General features: G+C 43.9%; 1 protein-coding gene across 1 annotated transcript in view; it reads right to left on the reverse strand.

Moving 5' to 3' along the window:
- Positions 1-13,660, reverse strand: part of LOC109872214 (beta-1,4-galactosyltransferase 2-like) — a 128,767-nt gene that overhangs the window by 47,566 nt on the left and 67,541 nt on the right. The window contains exon 3 of the mRNA XM_031807211.1: positions 9,892-10,127. Coding sequence (XP_031663071.1) covers positions 9,892-10,127 — 236 coding nt within the window. The remainder of the gene's footprint in view (positions 1-9,891; positions 10,128-13,660) is intronic.

Consider the following 13,660-nt stretch of genomic DNA (forward strand, 5'->3'; position numbering starts at 1 on the left):
TAGACGATATCCGCATAATCTATAACAAGTATGAATGTTGACTGAATTATTTGCTTCCTGCTATTTAACAAAAGGCATAACCTATTTCTATAAAGCAATCCCATTTTAATCAATAACTTTTTAAAACTAACCCATCAATATAGTGTAACGACCCTGCCGCACGAGTATTATTTTGCGGCACAGTCGATAGCGCGCCGGACCTCGGGCTCGAAGGTTGAGGCTTCGAGACCTGCTCCTTGCTGTTTCATTACAAATATAGCTCCCAGGATATTTATAACCGGGACACGATCAATGTGGGCACCAATGTACATATGCATAAATCACCAGATGCATTTTTTGGTACCAACATACATCATCATCGAGTCCTTGGCCTTTTCTCTTCTTTTTAAAATAGAGTCAATGTGACAGACATCCGCAGCCTTCAGTGCAGTAATATTGTGCCTGCTCCTCAAAGCCCAACAATCATTCTAAATGTTTGCTCTCTGTCATCTTTGAGAGTTATTCCCCTATTTCCTTCTCCAGGCAAGGTTCAGGGCTGTGCAGAGGAACGAGCAGAAGTTTGCATCTTAAGCCTTCATGAATATTTAATTGCAACACATGCTAGCGCGATCTCAGCACCACTTTGCAACCGGGATCTAATGGCTGCCTGCTCGTTTGGTCGGAGAATATGACGCAAGTACCAGACGACACCGTCTGCTCTGCAGACACACAGGAACACACAGCCACAGAGGGCAGAAACAGAGTTGTTCATAAGATCGATATCCTATTCTTGGTCAATTGCACACACCTCCCTTTTATTTTTTCTACTCATACCAGTGGAGAGTGTGCCCGATGAAGAGCGTATTGCAATCCTACACTGGGTTATTCTACCTAAACAAGAAAAGGTACCAATAGAGGGAGGTAGCCTATCTTTAGTCTGAGCGGTTTATGAAGATTTCTTAACTCGGTCTGCAAACCTTCCTTGCTGATAATAAAATTATGATTACCTCTTAAGGGGGGGGGGGGACTTGAGTTCTCTATCATGTCCCTTATTGATGTCACCAGTTAAATCCAATTAAATCAGTGTAGATGAAGGGGAGGAAACAGGTTAAAGAAGGATTTTTAAGCCTTAAGACAATTGAAACAGGGTATGTGTGCCATTCAGAGGGTGAAGGGGCAAGACAAAAGATTTAAGTGCCTTTGAAAGGGGTATGGTAGTAGGTGCCAGGCTCACCGGTTTGAGTGAGTCATGAAGTGCAACGTTGCTGGATTTTTCACACTCAGCATTTTCCTGTGTGTATCAAGAATGGTCCACCACCCAAAGGACATCCAGCCCAAATATTAGGAAGGTCTTCTTAATGTTTTGTACACTAAGTGTAGGTCAAATAAAGCTCCATTTAATTCTGAAACTGATACTAATCAGTTAACTAGTAATCTGCCTCTGAGGACCTCACTATTTCAGATGTGAGAGATAACCATGTCATGTGTTGATAATCATGAGGAGTACCCCCTTGGGTTGTGCCATGGCGGAGATCTTTGTGGGCTATACTCGGCCTTGTCTCAGGATGGTAAGTTGGTGGTTGAAGATATCCCTCTAGTGGTGTGGGGGCTGTGCTTTGGCAAAGTGGGTGGGGTTATATCGTTCCTGTTTGGCCCTGTCCGGGGGTATCATCAGATGGGGCCACAGTGTCTCCTGACCCCTCCTGTCTCAGTCTCCAGTATTTATGCTGCAGTAGTTTATGTGTCTAGGGTCAGGGTTCTAGGGTCAGTTTGTTATATCTGGAGCACTTCTCCTGTCTTATCCGGTGTCCTGTGTGAATTTAAGTATGCTCTCTCTAATTCTCTCTTTCTTTCTCTCTCTCGGAGGACCTGAGCCCTAGGGCTATGCCTCAGGACTATCTGGCATGACGACTCCTTGCTGTCCCCAGCCCACCTGGCCGTGCTGCTGCTCCAGTTTCAACTGTTCTGCCTGCAGCTATGGAACCCTGACCTGTTCACCGGACGTGCTACCTGCTGTTTTCAACTATCTAGAGACAGCAGGAGCGGTAGAGATACTCTTAATGATCGGCTATGAAAAGCCAACTGACATTTACTCCTGAGGTGCTGACTTGCTGCACCCTCGACAACTACTGTGATTATTATTATTTGACCATGCTGGTCATTTATGAACATTTGAACATCTTGGCCTTATTCTGTTATAATCTCTACCCGGCATTGCCAGATTAGGACTGGCCACCCCTCATAGCCTGGTTCCTCTCTAGGTTTCTTCCTAGGTTTTGGCCTTTCTAGGGAGTTTTCCCTAGCCACCGTGCTTCTACACCTGCATTGCTTGCTGTTTGGGGTTTTAGGCTGGGTTTCTGTACAGCACTTTGAGCTATCAGCTGAAGTAAGAAGGGCTATATAAATACATTTGATTTGATTTGATTATTTGCAAACCATGCTGTTAGTTAAAGTACAGACTGAGACTGAAGCACCATGGGGACCATGCTGTCTATGGAGTTGGGGAATTGAATGATATCATTTAAGTGACTTCTAATACAAGTATTCAAATGTATCTCATAAGACCTCTGGCCAAGGCTCAAAGCCATCTCCATCTCACGACTAGGACAAGTAGCATAATCTGACCCTCACACACATACGAACACGAACCGAACATGTGTGCTCGCATACGCCCTTAAAAGACCTTCAGGTGAAAATCAGCAATAGAACTGTTTGTCCATTTTGAGATGCCATAGTCAGTATACTTCCTCATAATTGTCCGAATTAATCGAAGATAACTCAAGAAATCTGCCATTAATTTTGACGTTTTTGCCGAGATCTTAGTCCAGCAATTTTACATCTAACTAAGATGTTTGGTGCAGAATTTCTCGCAACATCTTTTTGCATGAAAATGAGTCACCTCTCATTGAATGACAACAGACTTCATTGAAGAATCTCTACTGTTGACCAATCACCAACGGAGGGGCATAGACTTCGGGTTATTGTTTGTCTGAACAACCGGAAAAACGCTTACGGAAGTCCAAAACGAACAAACACGTCACAAATTGTCGTCATAATACACAGTATGCACAAACTGTTTCGGCTGGGAAGCATGCGGACGCCTTCACTCTCACTCTCACATACATCCCAACCAGACAGCACTGCTTACAGGTTTCCAGGAATCATTTCACTGCTTACAGATTTCCAGGAATCATTTCACTGCTTACAGGTTTCCAGGAATCATTTCACTGCTTACAGGTTTCCAGGAATAATTTCACTGCTTACAGGTTTCCAGGAATCATTTCACTGCTTACAGGTTTCCAGGAATCATTTCACTGCTCCTCTAGACCAACCGTGAAGTGTTTCTAATTAGTTTATCAATTACAATTTTGTTGATAATGGATGTACCTAGCATATGTTAAAAGCATAGCCAGCTATGTGTCTTCTTTTTTTGTTGTCCCCCTAGTCTGGGCCTCCTTCCAAGCATAATGGGGTGACAAGCAAACATCTGCAGCAGATACAGTAGACTCAGACCTCCAGCACCACGGACACCGTGTCCAGCCGCCCACGCAGAACATAACATGCCTTATTGCTGGCTGTCCTTGGTAATGTATGAATACACTACTGAGTCTCTATTTGAGATCAGGCAGAAGTCCACTGGGAGGGACATGTATCCCCGTTCTGACATTGGTTTTCCCACTGGTCAATTTAGGTCGCATATGATGACATCAAGCCACCACATCCCTAAGCTCATTGCACAGTAATGGGGTTGAAGCACTTTTCTGCACCACTCTAACCCCAATGGTGCTTTTACCTGTGTCTGTGTATCTCCTGGAAGGGTTCACATGTTCAGAATCAGATCAGGAGCAGAGTAGACATCTCTTCTACTGAGCAACACAGCAGGTTAGTACTGATGCTGCTGGCCTGGGGTATGGCGGGTGGAGAAGCTATATGTCTGTCTATCTGACTCATTTCACTCAATAGATGGTTTATAGAACATCGTAGCTGATTAAACTCAACTCTACGATATACAATGGAGTTCAGCCGCGAGTCTTTTTTTTTTATATATAAAAGAACGGCATATTTTAGCACCCAAAGAATAGAGGTCGGAGCTCCAGTCCGCCCACACTCGTCGCTACTCAACTCCATTGTAAATCGTGGCGTTGAGTTTAAAGGACATGGCAGACATTATCTGCAAGCATGAATAAACTGGGAAATGATCACGTCTTTCTCCCTAACTTCCTCCCCACAGCTCTGAGTAAAATGCTCCAACTTACAATTATTTAACACTCTGGTGAGCATGATAGATTAAGTGTCCTCCTTCCGAGAGAGGAGAGGAGGGGAAGATACAGCAGCACCAAAAAGGTGTGGATGGGACTACTGCATCAAAATCTCATCTCTTCTAGACCTGGTCTCTCTGGTCTCTTGGTGACTTTTTGATTGAAAAGGCTTCTCTCCCTTCTCTGGTTGTGTTTTGGGAGGGAGTAGATCCCACTGCAGCCACAGTGTGAAGCTCCTATTATAGCAACAATTATAGAGCACCACTCACTATCTGACTGAGCCACACGGAGAGAGTTAACCTGGGGAAATAAAACTGCCATGATGTGTAGGTGTATAGTATGGACATAGTATTTCACAGCTCTCTCATGCTCAATACTAAGCTTAGTCACAATTAGGGCTGTGGTCATTACATTTTGTCAGCCTGTGATTGTCATGCAAATAACTGCCGGTCTCACGGTAATTGACTGTTAATTAATTAACATAAACAAGTTTAGCATCTCCGGCTCCCATGCATAGCCTACAAGCCACTGATGCAGACCTTTGGAACATCAACATTATAAGAAGTCTAATAAATCCATTTAATATAGCCTACACCATCACAATAAATACATTTATTTTAGGTAGGTCTAAAGAAACATGATATGAAGAAAATGTTGCCAATTTCAGAAGAACAGAATTGCATATTCTGAGTCGTCCTTCTGTTAGGCACTGATCTGGCTATGACATATGGCTGTGGGCTACACTAGTTCATTCAGCAGGCAAGATTTGCTTATAATTCCTGTGACATGTATTTTTCCCAAGGGAGTGCGAGCATGCGGCTATTCTGTGTTGAGTGGTTAACAAATAAACAGGTCCTCCTATATGCTTAATTTTGAGTTATTTATACAACTTAGTTGTGATACAAACGTGAGGTTATATGTTTTGATTTCTAATATATTCTAAGGCTGTATGATGCGACTCTAATGATGTTTTTTTTTTAAGTCACATGAAAGGCATGCGCTCTGCTCTGTTTCTTGCGCAGGCTGCACACACTTCATCATTCTCTCATTCACAATTTGACAAGCACTTGATAATATTCTCACCCATCTGACTATTCTGGTCTTTACATATAGCCTACTAATATATGGGCTTCCGAGTGGTGCAGCGGTCTAAGGCGCTGCATCTCAGTGCAAGAGGTGTCACTACAGTCCCTGGTTTGAATCCAGGCTGTATCACATCCGGCCATGATTGGGAGTCTCATAGGGCGGCGCACAATTGGCCCAGCGTTGGCCGGGTTTGGCCGGGGAAGGCCGTCATTGTAAATAAGAATTTGTTCTTAACGGACTTGCCTTGTAAAATAAAAAAAATAGGTGTAATATGTTTTTATTTAGAATGGCCCACAAACATGTCATCTGTATCCTGTGCTCTAATAGCAAATGGAGGTTATGTTTTTAATATGCCAGGTAGGCTACACTGGTTGTAAAGCAGATGAATGTGCTTCATTTTAGAATTGAGCATTAAATATAGCAGCACGAGAAAGCTGGGAGCCTCTTATAAATAGTGGCCAGTTAAAACGCGATTGGCTAATTGTTTGCGTAATGGCTTGTAAGAACACGTTTAACAGCTCTGTACGCTATGGGCTTACCGACCCGGTTTCAAGGGTCCTAGGCTTACAGGCTGTGTTTTGAGTTATTTGGCCACTTTAGTTGTAATACAAAACAAAAACATATACTGTAGGCCTATGGGCTAGGCTACATGATGCATGTGAATATGATTTGAAAAAGTAAACAAATATGCATGTGCTGTTTCTTGTCTTAGAATGCACACGCTGGGCATCATTCACAAGTGATAATATTCTCACCCATTAGACCATTCTCAATTTAATATTGTCTTTACATATACTAAATAATACATGTGGGAAATTAGTTTTGATTTAGAATGGGCCATTATCATGCACCTATCGGGGCAGGTCAACAAAAAAAAGAAAATAGTATGCACTTGAATAGCGAATAGTGTCACACTCTGATCTGTTTCATCTGTTCTTGTCTCCACCCCCCTCCAGGTGTCGCCCATCTTCCCCATTTATCCCCTGGGTATTTATACCTATGTTTTCTGTCTGTCTGGGTGAGTTCGTCTTGTTTGTTCAAGTCAACCAGTGTTTTGTCTCAGCTTCTGCTTTTCTCCAGTCTCTCTTTTTCTCGTCCTCCTGGTTTTGACCCTTGCCTGTCCTGAGCCTGCCTGCCGCCCTGTGCCCCTACTCTGGATTACCGACCTCTGCCTGACCCTGGGCCTGCCTGCTGATCCTGTACCATGGTACCACTACTCTGGATTATCAACCCTTGCCTGCCCTGACCTGTCATTTGATTGCCCCTGTTATTACAATAAACATTGTTACTTCAACACAGTCTGCACTTGGGTCTTACCTGAAACGTGATTGACTGGGAGGGTTATGGCCTGGAGGAAAGGTGCTGGGTCTCCGCTAGGGACATCCTGGACCCAGACCTCATCTCTGAATTACAACGCCGACACCCCGCTCAACCAGGTATGTGTCCAGGTAGGACAGGGGGTACTGTCACACCCTGATCTGTTTCACCTGTCCTTATGCTTGTCTCCACCCCCCTCCAGGTGTTGCCCATCTTCTCCACTTATTCCCTGAGTATTTCTACCTGTGTTTTCTGTCTGTCTGGGTGAGTATGTCTTGTTTGTTCAAGTCAACCAGTGTTTTCTCAGCTTCTGCTTTTCCCAGTCTCTCTTTTTCTCGTCCTCCTGGTTTTGACCCTTGCCTGTCCTCTGAGCCTGCCTGCCATCCTGTGCCGTTGTCCCTACTCTGGAATACCAAACTCTGCCTGACCTGACCCTGTCGCCTGCATGCCGCGCTTTACCTTGGCCCCACTACTCTGGATTATCGACCCCTGCCTGCCTTGACCTGTCTTTTGCCTGCCCCTGTTGCTGTAATAAACATTGTTACTTCAACACATTCTGCACTTGGGTTGACCTGATAAATAGAGGACACTTTTCCGGCGGTTCATTTTCATGCCAGCCAGGTAGGCTACTCCGGTTTTAAAGCAAAGCAATGTGCTTAATATTAGGAAAGTTGAGAAATAAATATAGTAGGCCTAGCCTATAGAAAGCTGATGGGATCCTCTTTTTAATAGAGGCCATCAAAACTCTGTTTTCTCACTTAATTGCATAGCCTATTGAAATGTTGCGCAACATGGGTTTATAAATCAAATCAACGTTTATTTGTCACGTGCGCCAAATTCAACAGGTGTAGTAGACCTTACAGTGAAATGTTTACTTACAGGCCCTAACCAATAGTGCAAAAAAGGTATTAGGTGAACAATAGGTAGGTAAATAAATAAAACAACAGTAAAGGCTATATACAGTAGTGAGGCTATAGCGAGGCTATAAAAGTAGCGAGGCTACATACAGACACCGGTTAGTCAGGCTGATTGAGGTAGTATGTACATGTAGGCGGGTGGTGGGTGGGACACAATGCAGATAGCCCAGTTAGTCAATGTGCGGGAGCACTGGTTGGTCGGCCCAATTGAGGTAGTATGTACATGAATGTATAGTTAAAGTGACTATGCATATATGATAAACATAGCAGCAGCAGCGTAAAAAGAGGGGTTGGGGGGGTGGGGCACACAATGCAAATAGTCCGGGTGGCCATTTGATGACCTGTTCAGGAGACTTATGGCTTGGGGGTAAAAACTGTTGAAGCCTTTTTGTCCAAGACTTGGCACTCTGGTACCGTTTGCCGGTAGTAGAGAGAACAGTCTATGACTGGGGTGGCTGGCGTCTTTGACAATTTTTAGGGCCTTCCTCTGACACCGCCTGGTGTAGAGGTCCTGGATGGCAGACAGCTTAGCCCCAGTGATGTACTGGGCCGTACGCATTACCTTCTATAGTGCCTTGCGGTCAGAGGCCGAGCAATTGCCGTACCAGGCAGTGATGCAACCACTCTCGATGTTGCAGCTGTAGAACCGTTTGAGGATCTCAGGACCCATGCCGAATCTTTTTAGTTTCCTGAGGGGGAATAGGCTTTGTCGTGCCCTCTTCACGACTGCCTTGGTGTGTTTGGACCATTCTAGTTGGTTGTTGATGTGGACACCAAGGAACTTGACGCTCTCAACCTGCTTCACTACAGCCCCATCGATGAGAATGGGGGCGTGCTCGGTCCTCCTTTTCCTGTAGTCCACAATCATCTCCTTAGTCTTGGTTACGTTTGGAGAAGCCTAGTTACCGTGACTCAACGGTCACATGGAATTTGGCTGCAGTCAATGCCTCGTGACCGCGAGTGTGGCGGTAATACGGTCACCGTAACAGCCCTAGTTACAATGCTAATGATGTTGCACAAAGACCAAAGTCAGATATATCACAAAACACTAATTTGGGGGGACATGTATTGTAGTTATAGGCTGTATATAACAAAGGAACAACCATTTAGATGCAACTACCAACAAATTAATGTAATTAACAGAAAAAATTTACACAAATCAAGGCTATTCCCTGCGGCTGCCATTTGGTGTCTTGGTGAGTCAATCCGCTGTCATCGTTTCTAATGGAAATTAACTCTACGTGGAACTGATGTTATATTTCATATAAATACGCTTCTTGGATGATAATATGTGCTTCAAGCATCTGACAGTTCAAATGGTGATATGCAATTCCATTTATAAGGCTAGATAAGATATGCCTCAAATTTAGTCCAAAGCCCAATAGGCAGGACACCGTTATTTACAGGTCTACAAACACAAAACTGTGAAAAGAACCCTGTTCTGCTCATCATCCAAACTTTTACTACAGTAGATATTCAGGGAGAATACACCAGATGGAAATCAAAGGAGGAAACAGAAGCATTTCACACACATGTGCGCACGCACATACACACCACACACTGTTGTCCGCTTCTTAGTTCCCATTGCAGAACAAACACCAGCGCTGCATTAATGATACAGAAGGCAAAGTCTCTGACATGGATAATAACGACGGCCAGTGTAGTCCTGGAGAGGATATGATAGAATGGGACATACAACAAGAGACACATTGAGCTAAGTTGAGCTGAGCAGGCGGAGCAAAACTGCCTGTTCCATGGAGGGAGTGATTAGACTTCGCGCTGCACCCACAGGACTGACTGACGGAAGACATCAGAGCTCATTACCCAGCATTCTCCACCTACATGGTGGGGGCTTGTTGTGGACACTTCCATTCTCCCATGGTGAACAGGGGTGGGCATGGAAGGGCTGGGCCATTAGAACTAGCTGAATCATCATGCTTAATAAGATGTTCCTTTGCACCCTCGTGTAGCTCTTTGGGAATAAATATGTCACCCAATAAAGTATGGAAAAGCAGAATGCATTGGCTTATAGGCCAAATTCATCTCATATTTGTACATAGTGGTATTTCAAAGATCTGTCTACCTTTTGGTTACAGAGTCAATAGCCAGAGTTCTTCCATGTTTAACATCAAGTCCCTTAAACTGTTCCAGGACTCAGTTCCTGTTTGGCTAATAGCAATTTGTGGTAAAAGGTAGGTCCAGGTTAGAGGCAGCTGATCCTGAGTCAGTCTTTAATGACATGCTATATGGTATAACAAGTGTATAAGGCCACATACTACATGAAAGCAGCCAGACTAATGGCAGTTTTTCCTGAAGACCTGCTTTCCACTGACCTGGGTGATGATATAGATGGCGTAGTCGATCTTCTGCCGTCGTAGGATGGGGTGCAGGTAGTGCAACCAGTACTTGAGGTGGTTGTCTCTGTGTCTGAACGGGATAATGATAGCCACCTTCTGTTTGGCACGGCAGTCTGGTGGGGTGTACTTGCCCCCCTCCGTCACGTTTGGGTTCTCCTTCTGCACTCGTTCCATTGTCATCTGGGAGGCAAACTCGATGAGGAGGCGGCCCACTGCAGAGAGAAAGGGGGAATACATGGTCAACATCAAAGCAGCCAACCAGCCAACCAATCAGCATGTTACCGGTGCTTAGCAAACTTTTAGAAGAAATTGTGTTTGACCAAATACAATGTTATTTGACAGTAAACAAAGTAACAACAAACTTTCAGCATGCTTATAGGGAAGGGCACTCAACATGCTGACACAAATGACTGATGATTCTGGTTTTGTTAGACTTTAGTGCGGCATTTGATATCATTGATTATAACATATTGCTGAAAACACATACAGTTCAAGTCAGAAGTTTACATACACTTAGGTTGGAGTCATGAAAACTTGTTTTTCAACCACTCCAAAAATGTCTTGTTAACAAACTATAGTTTTAGCAAGTCGGTTAGGACATCTACTTTGTGCATGACACAAGTAATATTTCCAACAATTGTTTGCAGACAGATTATTTCACTTATAATTCACTGTATCACAATTCCAGTGGGTCAGACGTTTACATACACTAAGTTGACTGTGCCTTTAAACAGCTTGGAAAAATCCAGAAAATGTCATGGCTTTAGAAGCTTCTGATAGGCTAATTGACATAATTTGAGTCAATTGGAGGTGTACCTGTGGATGTATTTTAAGGCCTACCTTCAAACTCAGTGCCTCTTTGCTTGACATCATGGGAAAATGAAAATAAATCAGCCAAGACCTCAGAAAAAAAATTGTAGACCTCCACAAGTCTGGTTCATCCTTGGGAGCAATTTCCAAATGCCTGAAGGTACCACGTTCATCTGTACAAACAATAGTACGCAAGTATAAACACCATGGGACCACGCAGCCGGCATACAACTTAGGAAGAACTGTAACGATCGTCTGTGGTGGAAGAAGGTGAGGACCAAAGCGCAGGGTGGTAAGTGTTCATGTTTTTTAATAAAGTAATGAACACTGAACAAAACAATAAACGTGAAGTAATCAAACCGAAACAGTCCCGTGTGGCACCAACACTAACACGGAAAATAAACACCCACAACTCAAAAGTGAAACCAGGCTCCTTGAGTATGATTCTCAATCAGGGGCAATGACTGACAGCTGCCTCGGATTGAGAACCATACCAGGCCGAACACAGCAATCCCAAATCAATAGAAAAAATGACATAGACAATCCACCCAACTCACGCCCTGACCATACTAAAACCAAGACATAATAAAAGAACTAAGGTCAGAACGTGACAAGAACACCATCCCAACTGTGAAGCACGGAGGTGGCAGCCTCATGTTGTGGGGGTGCTTTGCTGCAGGAGTGACTGGTGCACTTCACAAAATAGATGGCATCATGAGGGAGGACAATTATGTGGATATATTGAAGCAACATCTCAAGACATCAGTCAGGAAGTTAAAGCTTGGTCGCAAATTGGTCTTCCAAATGGACCACGACCCTAAGCATACTTCCAAAGTTGTGGCAAAATGGCTTAAGGACAACAAAGTCAAGGTATTGGAGTGGCCAACAAAAAAGCCCTGACCTCGATCCTATAGAAAATTTGTGGGCAGAACTGAAAAAGCATGTGTGAGCACAGAGGCCTACAAACCTGACTTAGTTACACCAGCTCTGTCAGTAGGAATGGGCTAAAATTCACCCAACTTATTGTGGGAAGCTTGTGGAAGGCTACCCAAAACGTTTGACAAAACGTGTAAACTTCTGACCCACTGGGAATGTGATGAAAGAAATAAAAGCTGAAATAAATCATTCTCTCTACTATTATTCTGACATTTCACATTCTTAAAATAAAGTGGTGATCCTAACTGACCTAAGAAAGGTAATTTTTACTCTGATTAAATGTCAGGAATTGTGAAAAACTGAATTTAAATGTATTTGGCTAAGGTGTATGTAAACTTCCGACTTCAACTGTAGGTTTTATGGATTTACATCCTCTGCCTTATCATAGATTGAGAGTTACCTATCTAATAGAACACAGAGGGTTATCTTTAAGGGAAGCCTCTCCAATGCAAATTCGGTTGAGTGTGGTGTACCACAGGGCAGCCGGCTTGGGTCATTATTGTTTGCTGTTTTTATTAATGACCTTCCACTGACCTTCAATAAACCCTGTGTGTCTATGTATGCTGACGATTCAACTGTATACACTTCGACAGTAAAATTCATAACTAACACCCTTAACATAGAGCTCCAGTCAGTTTTAGAATGGGTAACTAGCAATAGGCTGATGCTAAATACACTACATGGCCAAAAGTATGGGGACCCCTGCTTGTTGAACATCTCATTCCAAAATCATGGACATTAATATGGAGTTGGTCCCCCCTTTGCTGCTAAAACAGCCTCCACTTTTCTTGGAAAGATTTTCACTAGATGTTGGAACATTGCTGTGGGGACTTGTCTCCATTCAGCCACAAGAGCATTAGCGAGGTCAGGCACTGATGTTGGGCGATTAGGCCTGGCTCGCATTCGGCATTCCAATTCAATTCAAGGTATTCGATGGGGTTGAGGTCAGGGCTCTGTGCAGGCCAGTCAAGTTTTTCAACACCGATCTCAACAAACCATTTCTGTATAGACCTCGCTTTGTGCACGGGGGCATTGTCATGCTGAAACAGGAAAGGGCCTTCCCCAAACTGTTGCCACAAAGTTGGAAGCACAGAATGGTCTGGAATGTCAATATGCTGTTGGTTAAGATTTCCCTTCACTGGAACTAAGGGGCCTAGCCAGTAGCGTTCTCCTGTCATCAGCCAAACAGTCGGACTGCCAGATTGTGAAGCGTGATTCATCCCTCCAAAGAAAGCGTTTCCACTGCTCTAGAGTCCAATTGCGGCGAGCTTTACACCTCTCCAGCCGATGTTTGGCATTGCGCATGGTGATCAACTACTTGGCCACAGAAACACTTTTCATGAAGCTCCCAATGACTAGTTCTTGTGCTGATGTTGCGTACAGATGTAGTTTGGAACTCGGTAGTGAGTGTTGCAACCGAGGACAGACAATTTTTAGGCACTACGTGCTTCTGCACTCGACGGTCCCATTCTGTGAGGTTTTGTGGCCTACCACTTTGCGGCTGAGCCGTTGTTGCTCCTAGACATTTCCACTTCACAATAACAGCACTTACAGTTGACCGGTGTATCTCTAGCAGGGCAAAGTTTTGACGAACTGACTTGTTGGAAAGGTGGCATCCTATGACGGTGCCACGTTGAAAGTCACTGAGCTCTTCAGTACGGGCCATTCTAACGCCAATGTTTGTCGATGGCGATTGCATGGCTGTGTGCTCGATTTTATACACCTGTCAACAACAGGTGTGGCTGAAATACCCAAATCCACTCATTTGAAGGGGTGTACACCTACTCTTAGACATGTAGCGTATCTAAAAAAAATTGGGGACAAATCACTCGATGAACTCTAAACCTCATATAGAAGTTTAATTAAATATCGTGGCGATTGAGCAAGTTGAGTAGACTAAACTACCCTAGATAGCAAGCTGTCATGATCAAACCATAAAGACTCAATGGTTGCTAAAATGGGAAGAGTTCTGCCCATGATGCTGCATTTTTCTGCTTTC

The sequence above is a fragment of the Oncorhynchus kisutch genome, linkage group LG27 (assembly GCF_002021735.2).
Source record: "Oncorhynchus kisutch isolate 150728-3 linkage group LG27, Okis_V2, whole genome shotgun sequence".
Classification (NCBI taxonomy): Eukaryota; Metazoa; Chordata; class Actinopteri; order Salmoniformes; family Salmonidae; genus Oncorhynchus; species Oncorhynchus kisutch.